At 39.0% G+C, this 26,860-nt stretch overlaps 2 protein-coding genes across 2 annotated transcripts in view; both read left to right on the top strand.

Annotated features, from left to right (window-relative positions):
* The window catches only part of LOC107598305 (neuroblast differentiation-associated protein AHNAK-like), a 27,206-nt gene extending 13,054 nt beyond the window's left edge, over nucleotides 1-14,152 (top strand). The window contains exons 4-10 of the mRNA XM_016289600.1: nucleotides 675-831; nucleotides 1,075-1,280; nucleotides 1,437-2,651; nucleotides 3,384-3,666; nucleotides 4,720-7,863; nucleotides 8,215-9,874; nucleotides 10,238-14,152. Of these exons, the coding sequence (XP_016145086.1) occupies nucleotides 675-831; nucleotides 1,075-1,280; nucleotides 1,437-2,651; nucleotides 3,384-3,666; nucleotides 4,720-7,863; nucleotides 8,215-9,874; nucleotides 10,238-13,133 (9,561 nt within the window). The 3' untranslated portion in view covers nucleotides 13,134-14,152. The remainder of the gene's footprint in view (nucleotides 1-674; nucleotides 832-1,074; nucleotides 1,281-1,436; nucleotides 2,652-3,383; nucleotides 3,667-4,719; nucleotides 7,864-8,214; nucleotides 9,875-10,237) is intronic.
* A 2,077-nt stretch (nucleotides 14,153-16,229) lies between these two features.
* On the top strand, nucleotides 16,230-17,992 carry LOC107598342 (kelch-like protein 4; the record flags this gene model as incomplete). The annotated part of the gene is made up of 2 exons (XM_016289650.1): nucleotides 16,230-17,221; nucleotides 17,315-17,992. A coding segment is annotated over exon 2 (419 nt), but the record flags the coding sequence as incomplete, so codon positions are not given.
* Between the last annotated feature and the right edge of the window lie 8,868 nt (nucleotides 17,993-26,860).

The raw sequence follows: 26,860 nt of genomic DNA, 5'->3' as shown, positions 1-26,860 counted from the left end.
CCATGTATCGTGAGATTTTGTGTGAAAACCTCCTTCCATCAGCAGGGGCATTGAAGATGAAATGTGGCTGGGTCTTTCAGCATGACAATGATCCCAAACACACCGCCCGGGCAACGAAGTAGTGGCTTCGTAAGAAGCATTTCAAGGTCCTGGAGTGGCCTAGCCAGTCTCCAGATCTCAACCCCATAGAAAATCTTTGGAGGGAGTTGAAAATCCGTGTTGCCCAGCGACAGCCCCAAAACATTACTGCTCTAGAGGAGATCTGCATGGAGGAATGGGCCAAAATACCAGCAACAGTGTGTGAAAACCTTGTGAAGACTTACAGAAAACGTTTGACCTCTGTCATTGCCAACAAAGGGTATATAACAAAGTATTGAGATGAAATTTTGTTATTGACCAAATACTTATTTTCCACCATAATTTGCAAATAAATTCTTTAAAAATCCTACAATCTGATTTTCTGGATTTTTTTTCTCATTTTGTCTCTCATAGTTGAGGTATACCTATGATGAAAATTACAGGCCTCTCTCATCTTTTTAAGTGGGAGAACTTGCACAATTGGTGGCTGACTAAATACTTTTTTTCCCCACTGTATTTGGTATTGTGTAATAGTTACTATGTTTTACTGCGTTTCATTATGTATTGTGTAATTTCTCATTTTATTTATTTATAAGATGGCTGACGAGCAGGACACAAGGGAAGTGCTTTTCCCACAGTGGATGGGCACTGATACGCTTGGGCTCACCATAGAACAAAAAGGTCAAGGAGAGATTTTTGTCAAAGAGGTGAAAGATGAGTCCCCTGCTGCTCATACTGGGAAAGTATATGAAGGTATGAAGTAAAAAAAAACCTGCCAGTTGTAATGTGCAAACATTTGGAAAACCTAATTTTAACATTAACATTTACCAAACATTTCTCGAATGTTTTGAATCTCTGAACAACATTTGTCACTCCCCTTTTTGGTGGTGTTTTTTTTTTTTAAATGAACTAATGCTCTTGTAGGTCTTCCAAATATAATTTATCTATTGTAATTAATTTAGTTTGAACTTACCATGTACTGTTGATTTCTCACAGGTGACCAAATTGTGGGGGCCACCATTTACTTTGACAACATGAGCTCAGAAGAAACGGCTGATCTATTAAAGACTCTAAACCGACATAAGGTTGGACTAAAATTACAAAATAAGTCTGCAGACAAGTCACCTTGCCGTTCTCCTATGGGGACATTGTCATGGGAAGGACGTGGAGGGTTAGGAGGCTCTAGTTCAGACATTCTTCTGGTAAGGTGGCTTCGTAAATTGTAGATTTTAGTATGATCAGTACTCCAGTATTTAACAAATTAAATTTAACTGAAATGTTTTACACATTTCTCTCTTACATACATTTCACACAGAAATGGCATGTAGTAGTAATTTGTAATTTTCCATTTCCTGTAGAGTGGGGATGACGAAGACTACAAGAGAATCTACACTAAGAAGATTAAACCTAGACTAAAGTCAGAGGATCTTGCTGAGGGTGTTGATGTGCGCACAGAACGTCACAGCAGCACAAGCAGTGATGGTTGCACCATTACTACAATCACTCGTCGAATAACTACCTACACTGTGGACGTGCCTGGGGGGACTAGTCAGCAGATTGATCACTCAAGCCCCGAGTACAAAATTCAGGTCTTGCAGCATGAGCAGTCAGAGGGGGATTCTACTCAAATCAGATTACCACATAGTAGCCTAGTTAGTGGTGCACACGGAGGTATAAAAATGGGGGACATAACTCTTAGCGGGCCCCATGTCACTGGCTCCACTGTGAAGCACTCTAGCACAGGATCTTTAAAAGCAACAAGTGAATTAGATGGTAGTGGGAAAGAGATTACAATAAATGTGTCAGACACTGGACTGTCAGGTCGTAAAGGACAGATGGTGATGGAACATTTTGGAAGGACTGAAGCTTCTGCAGGCAGTAGTGATCTCTCTGGCAAAGTAACCATGGGGTTAGACAAAGACGTGAGAAATATTTCTTCTCCATTGGATGCTGGTTTTAAAGCTTCAAGTATGATGGGAGGAACTGAGGTTGCTACAGTAAAGGGCCCTGTTCTGAACACTCGTGTTTCAGGTTTTTCCATTAGTGGAGATACAGGGGGCAGTATTGGCAGGGAATCTTTGTCTGAAGTGCATAAGGATGGGTCTGCTGATAAAACCAAATTGTCTAAATTTACCATAGATGTGCAAAGGCCCAAGGAAGGTCAAAATGTAGAAGAGAATTTTAACAATCAAAATCTTAAAGATGTTAGTCAGAGAGGTTTCAGCATAACTGGGAATCAGGAAATGACAGCTCGGGTTCAGGAACCTGATACAGTAGTAAGTCTCCCCAAAGCTGATGTAAAAATTACACCACCAGATATGGACATCAGGGGTCCAGAGCTTCACTTTAAAGGACATGAGCGTACTGTCAAAGATGTTAAATTTGATGCACCATCAGTCACTGGTCAAATTTCTATGCCAGATGTGGATTTAAACCTCAAAGGACAAAAAGTGAAAGGAGATGTTAACGTGTCTGTTCCGAATGTTGAAGGGAATGTTACAACTTCAAAAATTGAAATTAAAAGGCCAGATCTCGAGGATGTGAAAAGTGGCTTTACGGTTCCAAAGGTCAAAATGTCCTCATTAGGAATAAAAACTTCAGAAGTAAGGGCTCCTGATGTTGATGTAAATCTTGTGAAAGCCAAAATGGAGATTAAAGCACCAGATGTGGATATCAAGACTCCAGAGCTTAATGTTGAGAGATCTGAAGTAAAAGTCAAAGATTCTGAAATCAAGATACCAACAGTCTCCGGTCCTAATATTGCGGTGTCTGATGGGAACTTAAATGTAAAAGGGTCAACATTGAAAGGTGACTTAAATTTGAAAGGCCCAAATCTAAAAGGTCATGTTGATGTGTCTGTTCCAAAAATGGAAGGAGACATTAAAGCACCAAAAGTTGAAATTGAAGGCCCTGACCTTGAGGAACCTGAGGGTGGCTTTAAGATGCCAAAGATCAAAATGCCATCATTCGGACTGAAAGGTCCAAAAGTGGAGGGTCCAGATATTGATGTGAAAATTCCCAAAGCCGATATCGAGGTAAAGGCACGAGGTGTGGACATCAAAGCTGCAGAGGTTGACATTGCAGGACCTGAGGGAAAAATCAAGGGCCCCAAATTCACAATGCCATCAGTCTCTGGTCCAAAGGTTTCTATGCCAGACGTTGACTTAAACCTGAAAGGTCCAAAACTGAAAGGTGACATTGACGTGTCCGTTCCAAAAGTGGAAGGAGGCATTAAAGCACCAAAAGTGGAAATTGAAGGCCAAGAAATGGAAGGGAAAAGTGGCTTTACGGTTCCAAAGGTCAAAATGTCCTCATTAGGAATAAAAACTTCAGAAGTAAGGGCTCCTGATGTTGATGTAAATCTTGTGAAAGCCAAAATGGAGATTAAAGCACCAGATGTGGATATCAAGACTCCAGAGCTTAATGTTGAGAGATCTGAAGTAAAAGTCAAAGATTCTGAAATCAAGATACCAACAGTCTCCGGTCCTAATATTGCGGTGTCTGATGGGAACTTAAATGTAAAAGGGTCAACATTGAAAGGTGACTTAAATTTGAAAGGCCCAAATCTAAAAGGTCATGTTGATGTGTCTGTTCCAAAAATGGAAGGAGACATTAAAGCACCAAAAGTTGAAATTGAAGGCCCTGACCTTGAGGAACCTGAGGGTGGCTTTAAGATGCCAAAGATCAAAATGCCATCATTCGGACTGAAAGGTCCAAAAGTGGAGGGTCCAGATATTGATGTGAAAATTCCCAAAGCCGATATCGAGGTAAAGGCACGAGGTGTGGACATCAAAGCTGCAGAGGTTGACATTGCAGGACCTGAGGGAAAAATCAAGGGCCCCAAATTCACAATGCCATCAGTCTCTGGTCCAAAGGTTTCTATGCCAGACGTTGACTTAAACCTGAAAGGTCCAAAACTGAAAGGTGACATTGACGTGTCCGTTCCAAAAGTGGAAGGAGGCATTAAAGCACCAAAAGTGGAAATTGAAGGCCAAGAAATGGAAGGACCTGAGGGTGGCTTTAAGATGCCAAAGATCAAAATGCCATCATTCGGACTGAAAGGTCCAAAAGTGGAGGGTCCAGATATTGATGAGAAAATCCCCAAAGCCGATATCGAGGTAAAGGCACGAGGTGTGGATATCAAAGCTGCAGAGGTTGACATTGCAGGACCTGAGGGAAAAATCAAGGGCCCAAAATTCACAATGCCATCAATCTCTGGTCCAAAGATTTCTATGCCAGACGTTGACTTCAATCTGAAAGGTCCAAAACTGAAAGGTGATGTTGACATGTCCGTTCCAAAAGTGGAAGGAGATATTAAAGCACCAAAAGTGAAAACTGAAGGCCCAGAAATGGAAGGACCTGAGGGTGGTTTTAAGATGCCAAAGATCAAAATGCCATCATTCGGACTGAAAGGTCCAAAAGTGGAGGGTCCAGATATTGATGAGAAAATCCCCAAAGCCGATATCGAGGTAAAGGCACGAGGTGTGGATATCAAAGCTGCAGAGGTTGACATTGCAGGACCTGAGGAAAAAATCAAGGGCCCCAAATTCACAATGCCATCAATCTCTGGTCCAAAGATTTCTATGCCAGACGTTGACTTCAATCTGAAAGGTCCAAAACTGAAAGATGACATTGACATATCCGTTCCAAAAGTGGAAGGAGATATTAAAGCACCAAAAGTGAAAACTGAAGGCCCAGAAATGGAAGGACCTGAGGGTGGTTTTAAGATGCCAAAGATCAAAATGCCATCATTCGGAATGAAGGGTCCAAAACTGGAGGGTCCAGATGTTGATGTGAAAATCCCTAAAGCCGATATTGACATTAAGGCACCAGATGTGGACATCAAAGCTCCAGAGTTTGTCATTGAAGTACCTGAGGGAAATCTCAAGGGCCCCAAATTCAAGATGCCATCAATCTCTGGTCCAAAGATTTCTATGCCAGACGTTGACTTCAATCTGAAAGGTCCAAAACTGAAAGATGACATTGACATATCCGTTCCAAAAGTGGAAGGAGATATTAAAGCACCAAAAGTGAAAACTGAAGGCCCAGAAATGGAAGGACCTGAGGGTGGTTTTAAGATGCCAAAGATCAAAATGCCATCATTCGGAATGAAGGGTCCAAAACTGGAGGGTCCAGATGTTGATGTGAAAATCCCTAAAGCCGATATTGACATTAAGGCACCAGATGTGGACATCAAAGCTCCAGAGTTTGTCATTGAAGTACCTGAGGGAAATCTCAAGGGCCCCAAATTCAAGATGCCATCAATCTCTGGTCCAAAGATTTCTATGCCAGACGTTGACTTCAATCTGAAAGGTCCAAAACTGAAAGATGACATTGACATATCCGTTCCAAAAGTGGAAGGAGATATTAAAGCACCAAAAGTGAAAACTGAAGGCCCAGAAATGGAAGGACCTGAGGGTGGTTTTAAGATGCCAAAGATCAAAATGCCATCATTCGGAATGAAGGGTCCAAAACTGGAGGGTCCAGATGTTGATGTGAAAATCCCTAAAGCCGATATTGACATTAAGGCACCAGATGTGGACATCAAAGCTCCAGAGTTTGTCATTGAAGTACCTGAGGGAAATCTCAAGGGCCCCAAATTCAAGATGCCATCAATCTCTGGTCCAAAGATTTCTATGCCAGACGTTGACTTCAATCTGAAAGGTCCAAAACTGAAAGATGACATTGACATATCCGTTCCAAAAGTGGAAGGAGATATTAAAGCACCAAAAGTGAAAACTGAAGGCCCAGAAATGGAAGGACCTGAGGGTGGTTTTAAGATGCCAAAGATCAAAATGCCATCATTCGGAATGAAGGGTCCAAAACTGGAGGGTCCAGATGTTGATGTGAAAATCCCTAAAGCCGATATTGACATTAAGGCACCAGATGTGGACATCAAAGCTCCAGAGTTTGTCATTGAAGTACCTGAGGGAAATCTCAAGGGCCCCAAATTCAAGATGCCATCAATCTCTGGTCCAAAGATTTCTATGCCAGACGTTGACTTCAATCTGAAAGGTCCAAAACTGAAAGATGACATTGACATATCCGTTCCAAAAGTGGAAGGAGATATTAAAGCACCAAAAGTGAAAACTGAAGGCCCAGAAATGGAAGGACCTGAGGGTGGTTTTAAGATGCCAAAGATCAAAATGCCATCATTCGGAATGAAGGGTCCAAAACTGGAGGGTCCAGATGTTGATGTGAAAATCCCTAAAGCCGATATTGACATTAAGGCACCAGATGTGGACATCAAAGCTCCAGAGTTTGTCATTGAAGTACCTGAGGGAAATCTCAAGGGCCCCAAATTCAAGATGCCATCAATCTCTGGTCCAAAGATTTCTATGCCAGACGTTGACTTCAATCTGAAAGGTCCAAAACTGAAAGATGACATTGACATATCCGTTCCAAAAGTGGAAGGAGATATTAAAGCACCAAAAGTGAAAACTGAAGGCCCAGAAATGGAAGGACCTGAGGGTGGTTTTAAGATGCCAAAGATCAAAATGCCATCATTCGGAATGAAGGGTCCAAAACTGGAGGGTCCAGATGTTGATGTGAAAATCCCTAAAGCCGATATTGACATTAAGGCACCAGATGTGGACATCAAAGCTCCAGAGTTTGTCATTGAAGTACCTGAGGGAAATCTCAAGGGCCCCAAATTCAAGATGCCATCAATCTCTGGTCCAAAGATTTCTATGCCAGACGTTGACTTCAATCTGAAAGGTCCAAAACTGAAAGATGACATTGACATATCCGTTCCAAAAGTGGAAGGAGATATTAAAGCACCAAAAGTGAAAACTGAAGGCCCAGAAATGGAAGGACCTGAGGGTGGTTTTAAGATGCCAAAGATCAAAATGCCATCATTCGGAATGAAGGGTCCAAAACTGGAGGGTCCAGATGTTGATGTGAAAATCCCTAAAGCCGATATTGACATTAAGGCACCAGATGTGGACATCAAAGCTCCAGAGTTTGTCATTGAAGTACCTGAGGGAAATCTCAAGGGCCCCAAATTCAAGATGCCATCAATCTCTGGTCCAAAGATTTCTATGCCAGACGTTGACTTCAATCTGAAAGGTCCAAAACTGAAAGATGACATTGACATATCCGTTCCAAAAGTGGAAGGAGATATTAAAGCACCAAAAGTGAAAACTGAAGGCCCAGAAATGGAAGGACCTGAGGGTGGTTTTAAGATGCCAAAGATCAAAATGCCATCATTCGGAATGAAGGGTCCAAAACTGGAGGGTCCAGATGTTGATGTGAAAATCCCTAAAGCCGATATTGACATTAAGGCACCAGATGTGGACATCAAAGCTCCAGAGTTTGTCATTGAAGTACCTGAGGGAAATCTCAAGGGCCCCAAATTCAAGATGCCATCAATCTCTGGTCCAAAGATTTCTATGCCAGACGTTGACTTCAATCTGAAAGGTCCAAAACTGAAAGATGACATTGACATATCCGTTCCAAAAGTGGAAGGAGATATTAAAGCACCAAAAGTGAAAACTGAAGGCCCAGAAATGGAAGGACCTGAGGGTGGTTTTAAGATGCCAAAGATCAAAATGCCATCATTCGGAATGAAGGGTCCAAAACTGGAGGGTCCAGATGTTGATGTGAAAATCCCTAAAGCCGATATTGACATTAAGGCACCAGATGTGGACATCAAAGCTCCAGAGTTTGTCATTGAAGTACCTGAGGGAAATCTCAAGGGCCCCAAATTCAAGATGCCATCAATCTCTGGTCCAAAGATTTCTATGCCAGACGTTGACTTCAATCTGAAAGGTCCAAAACTGAAAGGTGACGTTGACGTATCCGTTCCAAAAGTGGAAGGAGATATTAAAGCACCAAAATTGGAAATTGAATGCCCAGAAATGGAAGGACCTGAGGGTGGTTTTAAGATGCCAAAGATCAAAATGCCATCATTCGGAATAAAGGGTTCAAAACTGGAGGGTCCAGATGTTGATGTGAAAATCCCTAAAGCCGATATTGACATTAAGGCACCAGATATGGACATCAAAGCTCCAGAGTTTGACATTGAAGGACCTGAGGGAAAAATCAAGGGCCCCAAATTCAAGATGCCATCAATCTCTGGTCCAAAGATTTCTATGCCAGACGTTGACTTCAATCTTAAAGGTGCAAACCTGACAGGTGATGTTGACGTATCCGTTCCAAAAGTGGAAGGAGATATTAAAGCACCAAAAGTGAAAATTGAAAGCCCAGAAATGGAAGGACCTGAGGGCGGTTTTAAGATGCCAAAGATCAAAATGCCATCATTCGGAATGAAGGGTCCAAAACTGGAGGGTCCAGATGTTGATGTGAAATTTCCTAAAGCTGATATTGACATTAAGGCACCAGATGTGGACATCAAAGCTCCAGAGTTTGACATTGAAGGACCTGAGGGAAAAATCAAGGGCCCCAAATTCAAGATGCCGTCAATCTCTGGTCCAAAGATTTCTATGCCAGATTTTGACCTCAACCTGAAAGGTCCAAAACTGAAAGGTGATGTTGATGTTTCAATTTCAAATGCTGAAGGAGACATCAAAACACCAGATTTGGGTATCAAGGGGCCCGAACTTGATATGAAATTACCAGAAGGAAAAATCAAAGGCCCAAAAGTCAGGATGCCATCAGTATCTGGTCCTGAAGGTCCAAATGTTGAGGTCAATTTTCCAGAAACGAATGTCAAGAAGCCTAAATTTAAAATGCCCAAGTTTGGATTTAAAGGGCCAAAGATTGAAGCACCTGATGTTGATGTCAAACTTCCGAAAGGATCTAAAGTGAAAGGTCAAGCTGGTGTCAGTTTGGAAGGTGATGTAAATATGCCAAAAGTGGAAGTTGATTCTCCAAGAGTAGAAGTTAAAAGTCCAGAGGGAGGATTCAAGATGCCAAAATTTAAAATGCCAAAGTTCGGTTTTAAGTCACCCAAAGGAGAAATTGATGTCAGCGTACCTAGTGGTGACATTGGTTTAAAATCATCTGATATTGACATCAAAACTCCTGATCTTGATGTTGAGGGACCTGAGGGACAAATCAAGGGCACCAAATTCAAAATGCCTTCTATATCTGGTCCAAAGATTTCTATGCCAGATGTAGACTTCAACTTGAAAAGTCCAAAAGTCAAGGGTGATATTGATGTTTCTGGACCCAAGATTGCAGGTGACATAAAGGCACCAAAAGTTGACATTGAAGGTCCTGATGTCGATATAGAGGGCCTGGAAGGTGGCTTCAAGATACCTAAAATCAAAATGCCATCCTTTGGGCTCAGAGGTCCTAAATTGGAGGGCCCAGATGTTGACATCAATCTCCCCAAAGCAGATTTTGACATTAAAGGACCTGAAATTGACATCAAAACTCCTGATCTAGACATCGAGGGACCTGAAGGGAAAATCAAAGGTCCCAAGTTCAAAATGCCTTCTATATCAAGTCCAAAGATCTCTATGCCAGATGTCAACTTAAATGTTAAAGGCCCTAAAGTCAAGGGCGATATAGATGTTTCTGTACCAAAGATTGCAGGTGACATAAAGGCACCAAAAGTTGACATTGAAGGTCCTGATGTCGATATAGAGGGCCTGGAAGGTGGCTTCAAGATACCTAAAATCAAAATGCCATCCTTTGGGCTCAGAGGTCCTAAATTGGAGGGCCCAGATGTTGACATCAATCTCCCCAAAGCAGATTTTGACATTAAAGGACCTGAAATTGACATCAAAACTCCTGATCTAGACATCGAGGGACCTGAAGGGAAAATCAAAGGTCCCAAGTTCAAAATGCCTTCTATATCAAGTCCAAAGATCTCTATGCCAGATGTCAACTTAAATGTTAAAGGCCCTAAAGTCAAGGGCGATATAGATGTTTCTGTACCAAAGATTGCAGGGGACATGAAAGCTCCAAAAGTGGCCATTGAAGGTCCTGATGTTGATTTTGACGGCCCAGAAGGTGGCTTCAAGATGCCTAAAATCAAAATGCCATCATTTGGACTCAAAGGTCCTAAAGTGGAGGGCCCAGATGTTGATATCAATCTCCCCAAAGCAGATGTTGACATTAAAGGACCAGAAATTGACATCAAAACTCCTGATCTTGACATTGAAGGACCTGAGGGGAAAATCAAAGGTCCCAAGTTTAAAATGCCTTCCATATCGGGTCCAAAAATCTCTATGCCAGATATAGACTTCAACTTGAAAAGTCCAAAAGTCAAGGGTGATATGGATGTTTCTGTACCAAAGATTTCAGGGGACATGAAAGCTCCAAAAGTGGCCATTGAAGGTCCTGATGTTGATTTTGACGGCCCAGAAGGTGGCTTCAAGATGCCTAAAATCAAAATGCCATCATTTGGATTCAAAGGTCCTAAACTGGAGGGCCCAGATGTTGACATCAATCTCCCCAAAGCAGATGTTGACATTAAAGGACCAGAAATTGACATCAAAACTCCTGATCTTGACATTGAAGGACCTGAGGGGAAAATCAAAGGTCCCAAGTTTAAAATGCCTTCCATATCGGGTCCAAAAATCTCTATGCCAGATATCAACTTAAAAGGCCCCAAAGTCAAAGGTGATATGGATGTTTCTGTACCAAAGATTTCAGGGGAAATAAAAGCTCCAAAAGTGGACATTGAAAGTCCTGATCTTGACATTGAAGGACCTGAGGGGAAAATCAAAGGTCCTAAGTTCAAAATGCCTTCCATATCAGGTCCAAAGATCTCTATGCCAGATGTCAACTTAAAAGGCCCCAAAGTCAAGGGTGATATGGATGTTTCTGTTCCAAAGATTTCAGGTGGCATAAAGGCACCACAAGTGGACATTGAAGGTCCTGATGTTGATATCGAGGGCCCAGAAGGTGGCTTCAAGATGCCTAAAATCAAAATGCCATCATTTGGACTCAGAAGTCCTAAATTGGAGGGCCCAGATGTTGACATCAATCTCCCCAAAGCAGATGTTGACATTAAAGGACCTGGAATTGACATTACAGCTCCTGATCTTGACATTGAAGGACCTGAAGGAAAAATTAAAGGTCCCAAGTTCAAAATGCCTTCCATGTCAGGTCCAAAGATCTCTATGCCAGATGTCAACTTAAAAGGCCCCAAAGTCAAGGGTGATATGGATGTTTCTGTTCCAAAGATTTCAGGTGGCATAAATGCACCAAAAGTTGACATTGAAGGTCCTGATGTTGATATCGAGGGCCCAGAAGGTGGCATCAAGATGCCTAAAATCAAAATGCCATCATTTGGTCTCAAAGGTCCTAAAGTGGAGGGCCCAGATGTTGACGTCAATCTCCCCAAAGCAGATGTTGACATTAAAGGACCAGAAATTGATATTAAAGCTCCTGATCTTGACATTGAAGGACCTGAGGGTGGTTTAAAACATGTTAAGTTCCCAAAATTCAAAGGTCCCAATTTTGGAATAAAGCCTTCAGGTGGCAGTCTTTCAATACCTGAAAAAGATATAGGGGCGAGTATTGATGTCAAAAGCCCTGATGTCAATATCAGTGGACCAGATGCAAATGTCAAGGTGCCAAAAATGAAAAAATTTTCGCTTGGAGTTAAGAGCTCAAAATTAGATGCAGATATTCCTGATGCTGGTGGTAGTGTAGAAGAACCTGATATGAACATAGATGTGAAAGGAAAGAAAGGTAAATTCAAACTGGCCAAAGGGAAGGGGAAGTCTAAAACATTTGATGGTGATATGAAGACTGAAACTGTCAAGTTGGAGACAAATGAACCTGACCTACAGATGAAGTCAACCAAAGTAAAGAAACCTCTTTTTGGAAAGTTACGTTTTCCTGATGTGGAATTTGACATCAAATCTTCAAAAGCTAAAGGTAGTCCATCTGCCTCTGGAACTATAAAATCATCTGCTGATTTGCCTTCTGCAAGCCTTAAAACTGATATTCAGACACCAGATGCTAGTTTGGATAGTCCTGATTTCAAAACAAAAGGAGGAAAAATCAAAATACCAAAAGCCGGCATCTCTGGCTCTGTAATAAAAACTCCTGAACTAGTTGTTAGAGATGCAACTTTAGAGGTTCCAGAAAAGACCTTTCAGTCCTCAGATGTCAGTGTAGCAGGATCAGGCATTAATGGAAAAGACAAGGCTAAAATTGACATAGGAGGAAAAATACAGGATGTTAAGTTGACAGTGCCTACTGTAAATGTCCATGGTGGTGCTTTAGATGCTGATTTAAATCTCACTGAACAAAAAGGAGTAAAAGGGAGCATTGAAATACCAGGCTTTAATGTAAGAGGACAAAAGGGAGAGACTGCAAGTGGGTTAGACATGAAGCCAGATGCATCATTATCTGGTGTGATGGAGTACCAAGAAGGTAATGTAACCTTTCCTAAAATCAAAGTACCAAAGTTTGGTGTTGCATTGCCTAAAGTAGATGGAGGCGAGATGAGAGTAGATGTAGGTTCAGGTGAATTGGCTGCTGGTTCTAAAGTTACTTCCCAAAGTCTGGAAATTGAGAACACTGATATGAAAAGCAGTGGTGGAAAAGTGAAAGTCAAAATGCCAAAATTATTTGTCAAATCTAAATCTAAAGGTGGCAGTGCAGCTGATCTTACTGTTGAGGGAGAAGGTGTTGATGTTACAAGTAAAGGTGGTGCAAAGGTGTCTAAGGAGTTGAGCCTTAGTTCTGGGGAATTGACAAGTGGCAAGTTGACAGTAGAGGGAAGCTCTGGGTTTAAAGTTTCACCAAAGAGTAAATCTGCCTCCCTTGACCTCTTCAAAAAAACACAACATCACTCATCCTCTGTAAGTGATGTGGGAGGTTTAGCTTCCCCTGTTTCTGCTGAAGGCCACTTACAGGCAGAGGGTGGCGACATTTCAGTTGATGTTGGAGAAAAGGCCAAAGGCAAAAAAGGAAAGTTGAAGTTTGCTACAATTGGAGGTTTTAGCTCAAAAAGTAAAGGTTCATATGAAGTGACAGATGAAAGTGAGGTTAGGATTGAGGGTGCTGGTGGAGTTGCTCAGTCTTCAAAGAAGTCCAGAATGTCATCATCATCCAGCAGTGATAGTGGGTCAAAAGGCAGTTTTCGGTTTCCACAACTCGAAATAGCGGTGTCACCAAAGAAATAGTTTTCACGCTAGTATCTATACACAGTACATTCACACACACACTTTGTAAATGTAAATCTGTCTTTCATTTAAACAATAGTGCACTGCCATATTGACTGTTTCTTCAATTTCCCACATATGTTCTTTACAGGCATTGATATATATATATATATAATTTTTTTTCTCTGAATCACAATTTAACTGTAAATAAGAGAAATCTGTTATGTAATTTTAATTTTGTTTTGTAGATAGGAAATTCAAATCCAATCCAACAATGTGTGTAGTTAATATAAAAATCTGTCATCTGATAACTTGTTCTATTTTTGTACCTTAGAAAGTTTTGGAACTATGTTGTCCTTTCTAAAATTGTCTAGACACATTTAAATGCAAGAGGAGAGATTTTAGTTAGATTTGAAAGGTTTTTAAAACTTCAGCTTCACTTACATTAGTAGTGCTGTATCATATGTACTCATTGCATATGAATAACTAATTTGAGCAGTGATAAACCAGATCTCATGAGCACAATGAAGTTTAAGGGCTGTACAAACTGTAAATAATTTGATTCAAAACAGATACATGGGATAACGTAACTTTGTGTCCCAAATATTATGACAGTTCAGATATTATGGAATTTACACAGAGATTATAATCTTCTAAAGTATTTATATCTAAGACTGTCTTTTTCAATGATTGCTTGGATATCTTTAAAATGCACACCAAGAAGCAGCTGGCAAAAGCTTTGACTTGCTTTGATTTTAATGGTTTCGAAGGCATTTTTCTTGGTTCTATCTTCCACATTTCTTTACATCCGGTTGACTCTCTCTCTTCCTCTCACTAAATTTATGAAATGCCGTGTTGTCATGTGGTGATATAACTACAGGAATGCTAATGCCAATGGTAAAACATTAATATTTTGAAAAGGCATAAAATGTGCATTTGCCCTTGTAAATAATGGGACATTTAGGCTGCAAGTTTCTAATTTTTTCCCCCCCTTGTATCAGTTGCAAAAAAATGTTTAATAAAGTGAACAATTATCAATACTTGTGTGTTGAATGTGACTCATTTGCATTAAAGTACGAAAAATGTACATGAATGCACACATCCTCTGTATTGTAATGCAAAACCACACAGAACAGTTTTGTTGGAACATTAACTTGAATATTAATGTCACCATACTCCTTAAAACAAGGTTGCATTTTTTCAAATGTTTTGAAACTAACCGTTATGCTTTCAGCTTTCTATTAATACTTTGATAGGAGCCAACACCAAGAAAACAGGAAATGGCTTTCCTGTCCTGGTTCGCCAAACCAGTTCTAAGGAAGGAAATGATCAGGAAATTCCTTTGAGGGAGGAAAGTGTGGTTAGTTTTGTATGCAAATATTCGTTAGCAGAACTGGGGTGAGAAAAGAAAAGAGGCCATCCATTTTATGGTTAGCTTTAAATCTATGACAAGCAATTTATAAGCTGAGCGGAATACAGGCAAGCACCCATATTTTCCCTATTTCGTTTGAAAGGTAAGACATAAATGATTGTCTTTTACTATGCTACTGAGATTACAAGGAATTGAGTGGATTAGGGTGAATTTATTTTTTCTTTGAACATGTTTGATTCTGAGACAGTCTTGTGCTGTTTTATACGTACAGATTACAACATTTTTAATGTACGGATTTCCTTCTGATTCCTGGTCGCTCCAGGTTTGTCAAATTTTAAGAGGGGAAATATTATAGAATTTACTAGAAGTAAACTGGTTTCCAATTTGTATGCTTAGCATCACAGAATTTTTGCACAGATATACCTGTTCTACATCAAAGCCGTGAAAAGAGGCTGTTTTGACAGGAGGTAAAATTACATGTACTACACTTATAATAATAAAAGGATTAATAAAGGGGTCAAATCTGCATTAACACCGGAAAATAACCAGTGCATTAAGAGCCAGTGGGTTTGGAGTGTTGTTCCTTCATCAATGCTCCTTGTTGTAGAATTATGATTATTTATGTGTTATGCAGGTAGGAAGAATCTCTCTTTATCTGGTAGGGCAGATGTTTGTGAATAATACAGTGAGCAGCAGTCTAAGCTGACATCTCTTGTATCAAAGAGACTTAAACAGATGGTGTCCTTGACTCCTACAGGAATAAGAGGATAGACTGTGCTTTTATTTCAGTTCATACCGGTGTGTACTGGTTTTGCACCAAAATAATCAACTATATATGTCTTATGCCTCAAAATCCTTTTCAGAGTATATATATATATATATATATATATATATATATATATATGAACTTTGTATACTTAGGGCTCTTTAAGGGCAGTGAGGACAGAATGTAATAGCAAATATGTTGAAAGAAAAAAAAATATTAAATGCACGTTACAGACATAAAAAGCTGATATGATCTTTCTATAGTTTTGAAATTGTTTTACATATAAAGTATAAAACATGCTATTCAAAGCAATGCATCTTAGCTTGAAAATTAACATGGTTTGCTCTGTATGCCTTCATGTTTGGTACTGATCGTAAATCTTTGAGAACTCTTCACCCTCAATTTATTGATATGTTAAGCTATATAAATTGTTTGAGCTTATATGAATACTGATAGTAAGTTTTCAAGCAAAAAGAAAAAAAGATACATCCAAGCCTGTAATTAATCTTATCTGCCACAATGACAAGAAACTGGATTACAGATGTCTTGCCAATTTTTGTTTCTATTCAGAGCAACTAGCAATGGCTTCATTTGACAAATTTGTTGTAGCATTTTGAGCATTTCACAGATTCACTTGTAAATTCAGTACCGTTATACAAATAAATGCACATTTATATTAACATACTAGACATTTTTCAAGTCTTGTGGACAGTGGAACTGTGGAATAATTCCTCAGGATATAGGATACAGGGTGCAAAATATTTCACATTTGATTCAAATATTCTTAAAACAAAGTTCTGAAACAATAAGCAAATTTGCTATCTATATAAAAAACAACAAAAATATATAAATTGAATATATTGAAAATATAAAAAAATATATTGTAATGAAAGCTGATGTTGGGCAAAAAAAATTACATTTACTGCTTTGATGATTTGGTACATATCACCTTAAAACAAAACCTATGGCTCTCTTTTTATTTTAATTTTAATGTTTTGATTTGCAAATTTGTCAGAGGCTCAAAACCCCGCCACCACTCTAAGGAATAAAGCAAACGGAACTCCTCAAATAACAGATACAATATAAAAGATTATGGGATGGTATCCATATTTTCAGCATAGCAATAGAACAGCCAACTGAATGCAATGCACATGAATAAATCATTAACAGTATCAGCAGTATAAGGCCAGAAAATCTTGGGATACAAACAGACAATGAGCAATACGACATACATTGCAGCGCATCTAGATCTACCATTTCTAACAGTCTATAGGATAAACACAACCTCTCAGATGTAAAATAATAATAATAAGTTAGTGTGATCACATACCAACCTCAACAAATATTAGTATTGTGATAAATAATTGTTTTCCCATATATACAGTTTAAGGGGGATTTTTTTTCAGTTTGCGTTAAAAAATAATTGTTGAAAATAATTTGTTACCATCAACGAATATATTTCTTGCAAGTCGATATATTCAGAGATCAAAGAATGTTTTGGATATACCAATGAAAGATGTATGCATACCGCAATTTTACAGTACAGTTCACACAGTCACATACTGACAAACATTACTTGAGATGAAATACTAACTGGTGAAGTCAAAACAGTGAAACACTTTGTGTTTATCTGTCACTACGGCTTGAGACTGACAGGGAGAGAATATTTTTTCTGCATGGTTTCCTTCGCTGAGAGGCTGAGACCGTCTCCCTCGGGATCCCATCAGATGGGGGGACTGTGCGAGGAGACATGTCTATGTGCATGCGTGAAGAGCGAGAGAGAGCTAGAGCGAGGGAAAGAGCATGTGTGTGCACACAGAAAGGAAAGGGGCAGAGTGTGAGTGCAAGCGCAGATGATGCTGCTCGTGGAAGGAGATGGTGCTGGTTTTGGCTTTCCTTCCTGTGCTACAAGATTTTCCCCACTAAGGTTTGACCTCTGCGTCCTGTCAGTTTGGCACCTCAGCTTCCTGGGTAAGAGCTGTTCGTTATTTGCGACTGGAATCAGAGCAGGATGCTGTAAGCGTTCCTAATTTTCTGTGTTGTGTGTGTGTGTCGTATGTGCAGAGAGACACAGAACGACAAAGGGAAGGGAGGAGGGTGGTACAGGCAGAGGATATCATGTGTGCGCTATAACTAAAGACAAGGAGCAGACAGAGTTGGAGAAGAGGGGAAATAAGACACAAGGCAGAAGCTGCAGACACCGTCCCTTTATTGGCCAGAACCGGCAACAAAGACAAAAGAGGTAAAGCCTCTGAAGCCGAGACTCAGCCTCGTTATTCCTCGGATTCCATGTGCCACTGGTATCGCATCGAGGGCGAATAGGATGTCTGTGTCTGGAAAAAAGGAGTTTGACGTGAAGCAGATCCTCAGGCTCCGCTGGCGCTGGTTCAGCCACAGCACTCAGACCTCAGCTGGGAATGGAGGCTACATCCAACAGGAAGGTTTCGACCACCGGGGAACACCGGTCCGGCTGAAGAGTCACTCCCGGGACAGAGGAGGACTCCGCAAGAACAACAGCCCCGTGCACAGCATTCTGGCACCGAACCCTGGACCCACGCCTGTTTATGTCAGGCCAGGCGATCAATCATGGCACCAGCAAAACATCATCCAGCACCTCCAAGCCAGCGAGGAGCTTCCCAAGAGCAACTCACCTTGCAGTGCCAGGAAAGAGGAGGTGAAGAGCAGCCATGAGGATGTGAAGAGCAATCCGGAGGATCCCTGTGAGGAGGAAACCACAGACAGGTAAAAAAAAAAGAAGCTGAATGCAGAAATAGAACCGTATAACCAGATGTGTGAAGAGATGCCTGCTGCTGTCAGCTAACACATGCAGGGTGCAAGTGACTAAGTTCTGCCTGTAGGCATGAAAGACTTGCAGTTTTTAGATGAATATCCTATTTTAGCCCTTCGTGCGGTAATGAAAACAGACAGTACTGTGCTGAGAGATGAGCAAGGTGTTATTTTGGCACAGAGTGGATTTACGTTAAGCCCCAGGGAGCGTCAGGATTGAGTACAAGTACAGTATTTAACTGTCACTTTACTCTGGCTTATTACGCCAGTGAAATTCACTCAGAAATGACAGTTTGTTTTATTTTCATTGGCTGTGTTGCTAGTACTCAGGGCCGCCGCTTACACGTCGCTTCGGTCTTCGGAGAATTTCATTTTTCAATCAACTCCACCATTGCAGCTGCCACCGCTGCTCACCTGGGAATAGTTCATTCACATGGCACACGGGTTGTAGAAGCACAGCTCTGAAATACCCACAGATAAATTATTCATCAAGCAGACATCTCACAAAACACAGAGGAAAACACAGAGGCGTCTGGATATAGCCGGCAGTATAACACATTCTCTAAGCCGTGAGGTGGTTTTAGCAGCCTGCATTTTCATAACCTGAAGCAGGAATATTTCACGGCGTGTTAATGCATGCATCCTCTGACTTATAAATGCTACAGAGAGGATACCATTCCATCAGAGGCCATTGGCGCAAGGGCTATAAATTTGGGAAGGGCAACGGGATGAATTATCTTCAGTGGGGATGATATTTACACATCAGTGCAGTTCGAGAGAAAGAGAACATTTAATTTGCTTGCTCCGATCGATCGAAATTTATGAGATTATAAAGCCCTACTTCCACAGATGCTTTCAATTCACATCTTAAGTGCTGGCTGTTTAGGAGAGAAAGGTCTGTTTTTTTCCACTGAGTGGCTCTGTCTAGCATAATGTCAGCGTAAGGCAGGAAGTAAACATCTTCTCAGATAAGGAAGTGGCAAGACTGACCCACGCTAAAAGATGATGTCATGGGAGATAAAAGCAAAACCACACTTTTCTAAAAATAAAAAAAAATGCGCCCACACAAATAGTCCATCACCTGATTAACGTTTATAGTCTTTTATGCATATATAAGGCCCTATGCATATGCACGTTAAACTATAACTGTCCATCAGATATTGAATTTAAATAACCCTTAATTAAGAATAACATATTTGTAGTGTATCAAGTGATTCAAATATGTAATCAAATGAATTGCATGAAATGCTGATTAATCACATATATTAATATAGCTGAGAAAAGCATCCTAATGTTAATTTAAATGCTTTACATTATTGTTTTCCAATACCTTTTAAAATATTTTCACTTTGCATTTCCAGTATTTTTAGTTAACAATTTATGCATACATAGACTAACACTGTTATGTCCTGGTTTTTCCCCATTCATTTGCAGAATAGGGATTTTTTAACATGTAAACATATCCTGTGTGAATGGCTCTTTATTTATTCAGTCTTGCTTGTTCCGGAGCATTGCCTGTAGTTGCAACTGGGGCTAGACTGACCGCAGACTCGCAAATACGTGTGATGCATGGGTCAGAGGGCCTTAAAAACATTACATTGTACTATATTAACATAGTTAGCCATGGGTTTGTGGCTCCCAATGAATCTCTGCTATATCCTCTGCTATAGGCACATCTCCCATGGATATTTATGAGGCTATTAATATTTTAGAGCATGTGCGGTGTTGCTTTTTTGGCCTTTTATCTTTTAACAGTATGGTAATAGAATCAATTCAGGTCAAAGGCAATAAATAAATCAGGTAAATCTGGCAAGAATATTCCTTATTGAGCTATCTTCACGTCAGTCTTATCTGCATTGCTTATAAACGCAAGACATGAACTCTCAAACATCAAGTTTTGACCCTTTAAAAGCTTATGTTAATTGCTTTGCTGGTCTGAAAGCTTTCTTTGTGTTAATAGCCTTGTCCACTGATTGATATGGTCTTGTGAACTTAAGTACCATGACTTCATTCCTCATCTATGGAAAAAGCGCTATTTTCATACAGAGATGACATTAGCTGCAACATTAAAACAAATTGCAAATGTAGTCTTATACACTAGAAAATCATTCTTAACCCCTGAAAATTAACTGCTGTGTTTTCATGAGTGCCACAGTGAGGCTACCATGCATTGTGTTATGAATACTTAATCAGAAAATTAGATAGAAACAAAAGAGATTTGATCCCTAAAGACTCTCCCATCATGTGCTTTAAATTATCATACCTCAGAGCCTCTAGGTATACAATAATACATCTGCTGTTACATTTGTTTGTTATTCTGTGTTTTACTTCCCCGTCCTTTTATCGCTTTTCATTTAGAATGCGTAAATAAAGCATAAATATCCCTTACAGGCACAATGTAATGGAAATGAGGCCTTTAATGTGCCTCTAGACTAGGGATTTTGTTGTGCATCCCTGTGTGTGTGAGTTAATAGTGAGATCAAACCAAGTTCCTCAATGCACATTTTTACCCAAAGGGCAAAACATAACTATTCATTGGTTATGCATTTTATTGCCCTGTGTGACATTCATCAGCAAAGGAGAGCTAACTGAAGAGGAGGTGGTAATGCATTAGAGTGCAATTATAAAGCAGAAAAAGAGAATATGTATATAAAATGAGCTGGATATAAAATTTAGTACACATTTGGTCTTAGGAGTTGTTTTGAAAATGCAGAATCAGAATGCTTGTCCTCTTGCAGTTAATTATGCGTGAACTATATAAGACTTAACTTATCCATCTATCAACACAATCATTTAAATACAAAAATGTTCCATACTTATCGTTATCACATAGCGGCTTGCATTGTTTGCCGATCCCATTTCCCCCTCCGTTTCCTCTTCTCTCTACACCAGCACTGCTAATAAAAATGATGAAAAAGCTAAGAAAGACTTTGTATTGACATGCAATGTCTCACAACACAATGCACAATTATGTTAACTTTACATTTATTCAAATAAAACACATTACCAGGAAAAGTGCCAAACATGTCATGTTTAATAGCGTGTGCTGTATAAGCTATATTCATCTGATATAGTACTCATGGATTTCATTACCAGTGAAACGTCAAACCGGTGGAACCTCAAAATCCTGTGAGGCAGCCAAGGCAGTAATGAATAAAATATTTTAAGGAAGAAATTAATCTGGATTCAGCCTGGAAGCTGTATCACTGTGGGAATTGATGAAAACTGCTGAATACTATGTTTAGAATGTTTCTGTCGATCTTCTGTAATATTGAGGCTGCAGACCTGCTCATCATAAATAATTCAAGGGATTGATGAAATATCCATCTTTTTTAGGCTTATTTTTTCAAACAGAAAGCGAGATGAAGAGGCGTATGATATATGCTGAAATTAGAGAGGTCATGGTGATTTTGTAACGATGAACTGAACCAGTAAGATCATGTTAGTGGAGCCGGGTATGCTGACACTCCAAGCAAAAATCTGTTTTTTTTTCAATAAATTTAACATCAAAAACTGGAAATATTCACAAAAACTCTAACCTCCTGCTCTATTTCAACATGCACTCATACCAGTATTGTACTAAATCTAACATGCAGAATCTTTAGTTGGGCTATTAAACTAGGCCTATTCACTATAATACACACTCATTTCAAGTAAATTCATATTTATGTGAAACGTCTGTTTCTGATCTTTTCAAAAGGCAGAGCAGAGAGAGAGAGAGAGAGAGAGAGAGAGAGAGAGAGAGAGAGAGAGAGAGCAATGTTTGGTGTCCTACATATCCCTGCAGGCATAAAGGGCTTAGGGCCATGTCTGTGATCTGTGTTACCATTTCTTCAACTAGTCTGACAAGCTGACAGCATGCTGGCTCGCAAAGGGTCCAGTAAAGTTCATATCAAGCATTCTCATGAAAATATCACCTGGTCGACTTAACACGACTGGGTAGTGCCACAATGATAAAACAACAGCAATGAAATTAGCAGAGAATCATCTTTAGGCATTTTTTAAGTGGCCACAATGGCAGACATGATAACATGTTTGATGAAATGCTAATGACCAATCACTAAAGTTTTGAAAGGATTGTCTTGAATGCATTGTAATTATTTCATGAAATCTGGTGAAAGGTTGACAGAGTTCAAAAGGAGTATTGTCTAAGCTCACTGTAATTACTCACTGGAAGTAATTTTGCTGAAGAATTTTTGGAAATCCTTTGCAGTTCCCATAGCTGTATATAGAGAAGCCATAAACTAGTATCCTAAAGGATGTTATGCATAAATGTTGGAAGTATGTTGTGTTTTAGATAAGATATATTTCAATACATTTAGATTAAAACGTTTATAGCCCTTGATCATTGTTAATCTGTTAATTAATTAGTGCACATAATAATAATGATTTACTGGAGTATAGATGTCTTTCAAATAATCACATGCAGTTCTATATTTACCTGGATTGCATCCCATTTTAACATTTTTAAGCTCTCAAAAGCTGTCGTATCAGAAAAATGCATTCTGAAAAATATATTCAGTGCATTGCTAGCTGAGCAGTCCTTGTGAAAAAAGACCAACCCTTTCTTTTGATGGAACGCTGTCTATAAGAGGAACTTTGGCCCTGACCCTTTAATAAGGAAACAGCAGAGACTTGAGTCAGCAGCCGTTAGGTTGAATGATATCTCAATTTCCTCTCAATTGCCATGGAAAATAATGACACCATCTTGTCCTAGGATGTGTAGAGCTTCAGAGATTTATGGTGTCTTCATACAGCATTGACAGGTCAAGAGACATTGTCCAGGTAGAGGAATGGAAATGTAGTGTGAGAGGGGGAAAATACGCAAGAGGCGAGTTCAATGTTGAATGTGTTGTGCATGAAATGACTGCAGTTGGTTTAAAGTATTAAAATAACTGAAGTTTAAAGAGATGGAGCAAATAACTATTGAACACTATTTCTAACAAACATTGTATTAAAACTGGCTTTTCAAAAGATTGCTTTATAGTCTTTATAAATCAAGGTTTTGGTTTAAAGCTTGCTGCTTACTGATTAATCAGTGAATTACGTTTTTATGTTTTCAAAAGAAAGCATCACACAAAAGCCCTGGAAATATCTAAACTTCATAAGGGCTTTTATAAAAAAATAAAAAAAAACATTGAGAAAATTTCTTCTTTTCAAAGGGTGCCAGCATGTTAGTACAGTTAATGCATTAATCTGTGTATAGTTCAAGACGGCAGAAAGCTCAGTAGCCTTTATAATTAGTTTCATATCACATTTACATGAATATCTAAACAAAACAACATCTGCTTTACAGTCAATCTATAGTCTTTATAATGTCTATCTGTGTACAGTATGTATTTAAAAACACACTATATTTTTCATAGTTAAAAGTGACACCCACTTCTGTATTTCTGCAGTAGAATGTTGTTTGTCTTTGAAATGCACCTATTAGCATAATTATTGATAATTCAGGATTTGTTGTCATTTGAGATCAATACATTAAAGCCAGGCAATAAATTATCCTAACACTGCTGAGTGTTCCGCATTCAATCAAATTATAATTCAACTTTTCAACATGTCTGTTAGCCTCAGCATAATTGGTAGATGTTCATAATTTGCATCTGCTGAGAATAGGATATTAGAAAAAAAATGCACACTTAGCAAACATCTGGCTTCATTTTTCTTAAATATGATGGGGGGGAAACAGAATCATTTTACAACACAACTATACGTTTTTATGTTTTCAAAAGAAAGCATCACACAAAAGCCCTGGAAATATCTAAACTTCATAAGGGCTTTTATAAAAAAATAAAAAAAAACATTGAGAAAATTTCTTCTTTTCAAAGGGTGCCAGCATGTTAGTACAGTTAATGCATTAATCTGTGTATAGTTCAAGACGGCAGAAAGCTCAGTAGCCTTTATAATTAGTTTCATATCACATTTACATGAATATCTAAACAAAACAACATCTGCTTTACAGTCAATCTATAGTCTTTATAATGTCTATCTGTGTACAGTATGTATTTAAAAACACACTATATTTTTCATAGTTAAAAGTGACACCCACTTCTGTATTTCTGCAGTAGAATGTTGTTTGTCTTTGAAATGCACCTATTAGCATAATTATTGATAATTCAGGATTTGTTGTCATTTGAGATCAATACATTAAAGCCAGGCAATAAATTATCCTAACACTGCTGAGTGTTCCGCATTCAATCAAATTATAATTCAACTTTTCAACATGTCTGTTAGCCTCAGCATAATTGGTAGATGTTCATAATTTGCATCTGCTGAGAATAGGATATTAGAAAAAAAATGCACACTTAGCAAACATCTGGCTTCATTTTTCTTACTGAATATGATGGGGGGGAAAACAGATTCATTTTACAACATAACGGATTCACGCATAGTGTGTATTTTAACGAGCCCATTTAAATTTACTTCTTTAAATAACGTACAAAGCCCCTCTGTCAAATCACTCTTAATGGCATATGACTTTCCCGGGTGCTGAGCTGCAGCTTTTCCTTTGAGGATAAGAATACAGCACTGGTGTAGCGAACTGGAATTTTCTGCACAGTTTTTATAACCCTTGAGGTAAGCACTGTTTACCTTGCAGGTGGTTAGCAAGGTAAATAGATGATGAGACACTGCACACTGAAGGGGAAAGAGTCTGAAGATAAAGAAAAAGTGCAATACTTATGATAATAAGCAGGGTCTGACCTGGAGGTTCTATAGCACTTTGAAAAAAAAAAGCATGCTTTCATCTTTGCACCTGTTCGGCTTCTGAAGAGCTGTGTGTGGTTACGTTAACCCATATCCTCTCTAACTTTATCTTTGTACTGAAGTGTAGCTAAAATGGCCTCGCATGAAAGACAGAAAAGAGAACTAACCCTAAAAGCAAAAACAAAAATTACCAACATATATTGTGTCATCGTGAATATGACCAGTTCTCTACAATGGACAAACAATAAATCAAAGTAAAATGTCTTTAATGCACTTTAACTACCACATGGAGAGGGTAATAACACTGAACATTAAGACATATTGATACACAAGGTAATTGCGCATCCACCATTTCCACAAGAGGTGTGTTTATATTCAATGTAATCTAATTAAAGGCTCTGAAGATCTGTGACCTGTATTGCTGCTCATAATGTTTTTGTTGTTGTCTCATTAATAATGCATTCACAGAAGTTGTTTGCAGAATGTGGATTATTAAAAGTCAATTTCAGGCAATTAACCTTTATATTAAAATGCAATGCATCATCAGTTGACAATGTTTTGACACTGAATGGGTGCGGGAATATTAATGACTATTAAAGCTCAGTCTAAGAATCAACAAAAAACACCTTCTTTTGGCATTACCCACTTATTCAATTGTATAAAGCTAAAGCTGAATGAAAATCCCAGTTAGTAAATCTATTGATACATCCTTTCTCAATTCAGGCATTAACTTTGGGGAAGGAACCAGCCACACCTTTGATCTATTCAGTCTGGGTTGAAAGTATGCTGACGGGACTAGACTTTTTGACAAGTGGAATTCATAAACACTGTAGGTAGGCAAGTTGAGGCAATAAGTTATTTTGATTGCTACAGCAGCAGCAATTTTGTGTTCACAGTCACAAAGGGCTATAACCGTTCAATAGGCCTAGTCTACATGGCTTTTCTTGTTAAGGAGATTCGGATGGCTAATAGCAACAAATGAAGATTGGATAATTATTACAACAAAATTATAAGAAGCCCATATACTGTGGCTGCCCCCTGTGATATTTCTGTCATTATTTTAGGTACCTAACTTGGGAAAATAAGGGGAAATGATCATTACAGCAAAATAAACTCTGTCGGGTAGCTATCACTTTCAATGGATTTATTTTGCAATAATGACCATCTGGACTGTACAATATGCCACTTATTACAAGCATACTTAACAAGTAGATCGGCATTTTTATTTATTTCATTACATTTGATACATTTATCCTCATTGTATGGACCAATGTGAAAAAACAAAACATTTCTTAGAATTAAGGGGTGTAAGAAATAACGGTTTGTCACAGTTCGGTATGTTTTGGTACAGCACAGTTAAAAATATATTAAAGAAGCGCTGTAAAGTTAGTTTTAGGTTTGATATTCGCTGGATATTCGCCAAGGCAAATTTACCTCTCAGTCAGTGACGGCGCTACACCGGGGCAAGGGGGGGCTATAGCCCCGTCAGAATTTTGAATAGCCCCGGTTTACTCTGACGTCATCAATATCATTTATTTTCTTAGCACCCCCACATATTGGTCTAGCCCCCCCCTTAGCACCGGTAGAGAAAAAATTCTGGCGCCGTGCCTGCTCTCAGTACAAAACGAAGTCCAATAATTAATACAAATTATGTTTACAACGCCATAGTAAATGCCTTGTGGGCAAACTGACAGAAAATATTTAACCAATATGACGCCATAGACAATATCTCCCTTACTGTATGTACAGTACACAACTATTTTCTTAAAAAAATTACTATAATTCACCAAAAGGGTTTTTTTAATGTTCCAAAGGTTGTAATACATTTGTAGTTACAAGACTGACTTACTACAGGTGAAAGTTTGCCAATATCACCCTTACTGTACATACAGTACACACTTATTCTTAGAAAACAATTACTGTAATTCACCAAATTGGTTTTTTTTATGTTCCAAAGGCTGTAGTACAGGTAAGTACTGGTGAATTACAGTAATTGTTTTCTAAGAATAATTATACACTGTACGTACAGTAAGGGAGATATTGACAAAATTTGACCTGTAGTAAGTCAGTCTTGTAACTACAAACGTACTAAACCTTTGGAACATAAAAAAAACCCTT

Source organism: Sinocyclocheilus grahami, unplaced genomic scaffold (genome assembly GCF_001515645.1).
Source record: "Sinocyclocheilus grahami isolate Dianchi unplaced genomic scaffold, SAMN03320097.WGS_v1.1 scaffold250.1, whole genome shotgun sequence".
In the NCBI taxonomy this organism is placed as follows: Eukaryota; Metazoa; Chordata; class Actinopteri; order Cypriniformes; family Cyprinidae; genus Sinocyclocheilus; species Sinocyclocheilus grahami.
Note: the sequence above shows the minus strand (reverse complement) of the source record. Positions and strands in the feature narration are given on the sequence as shown.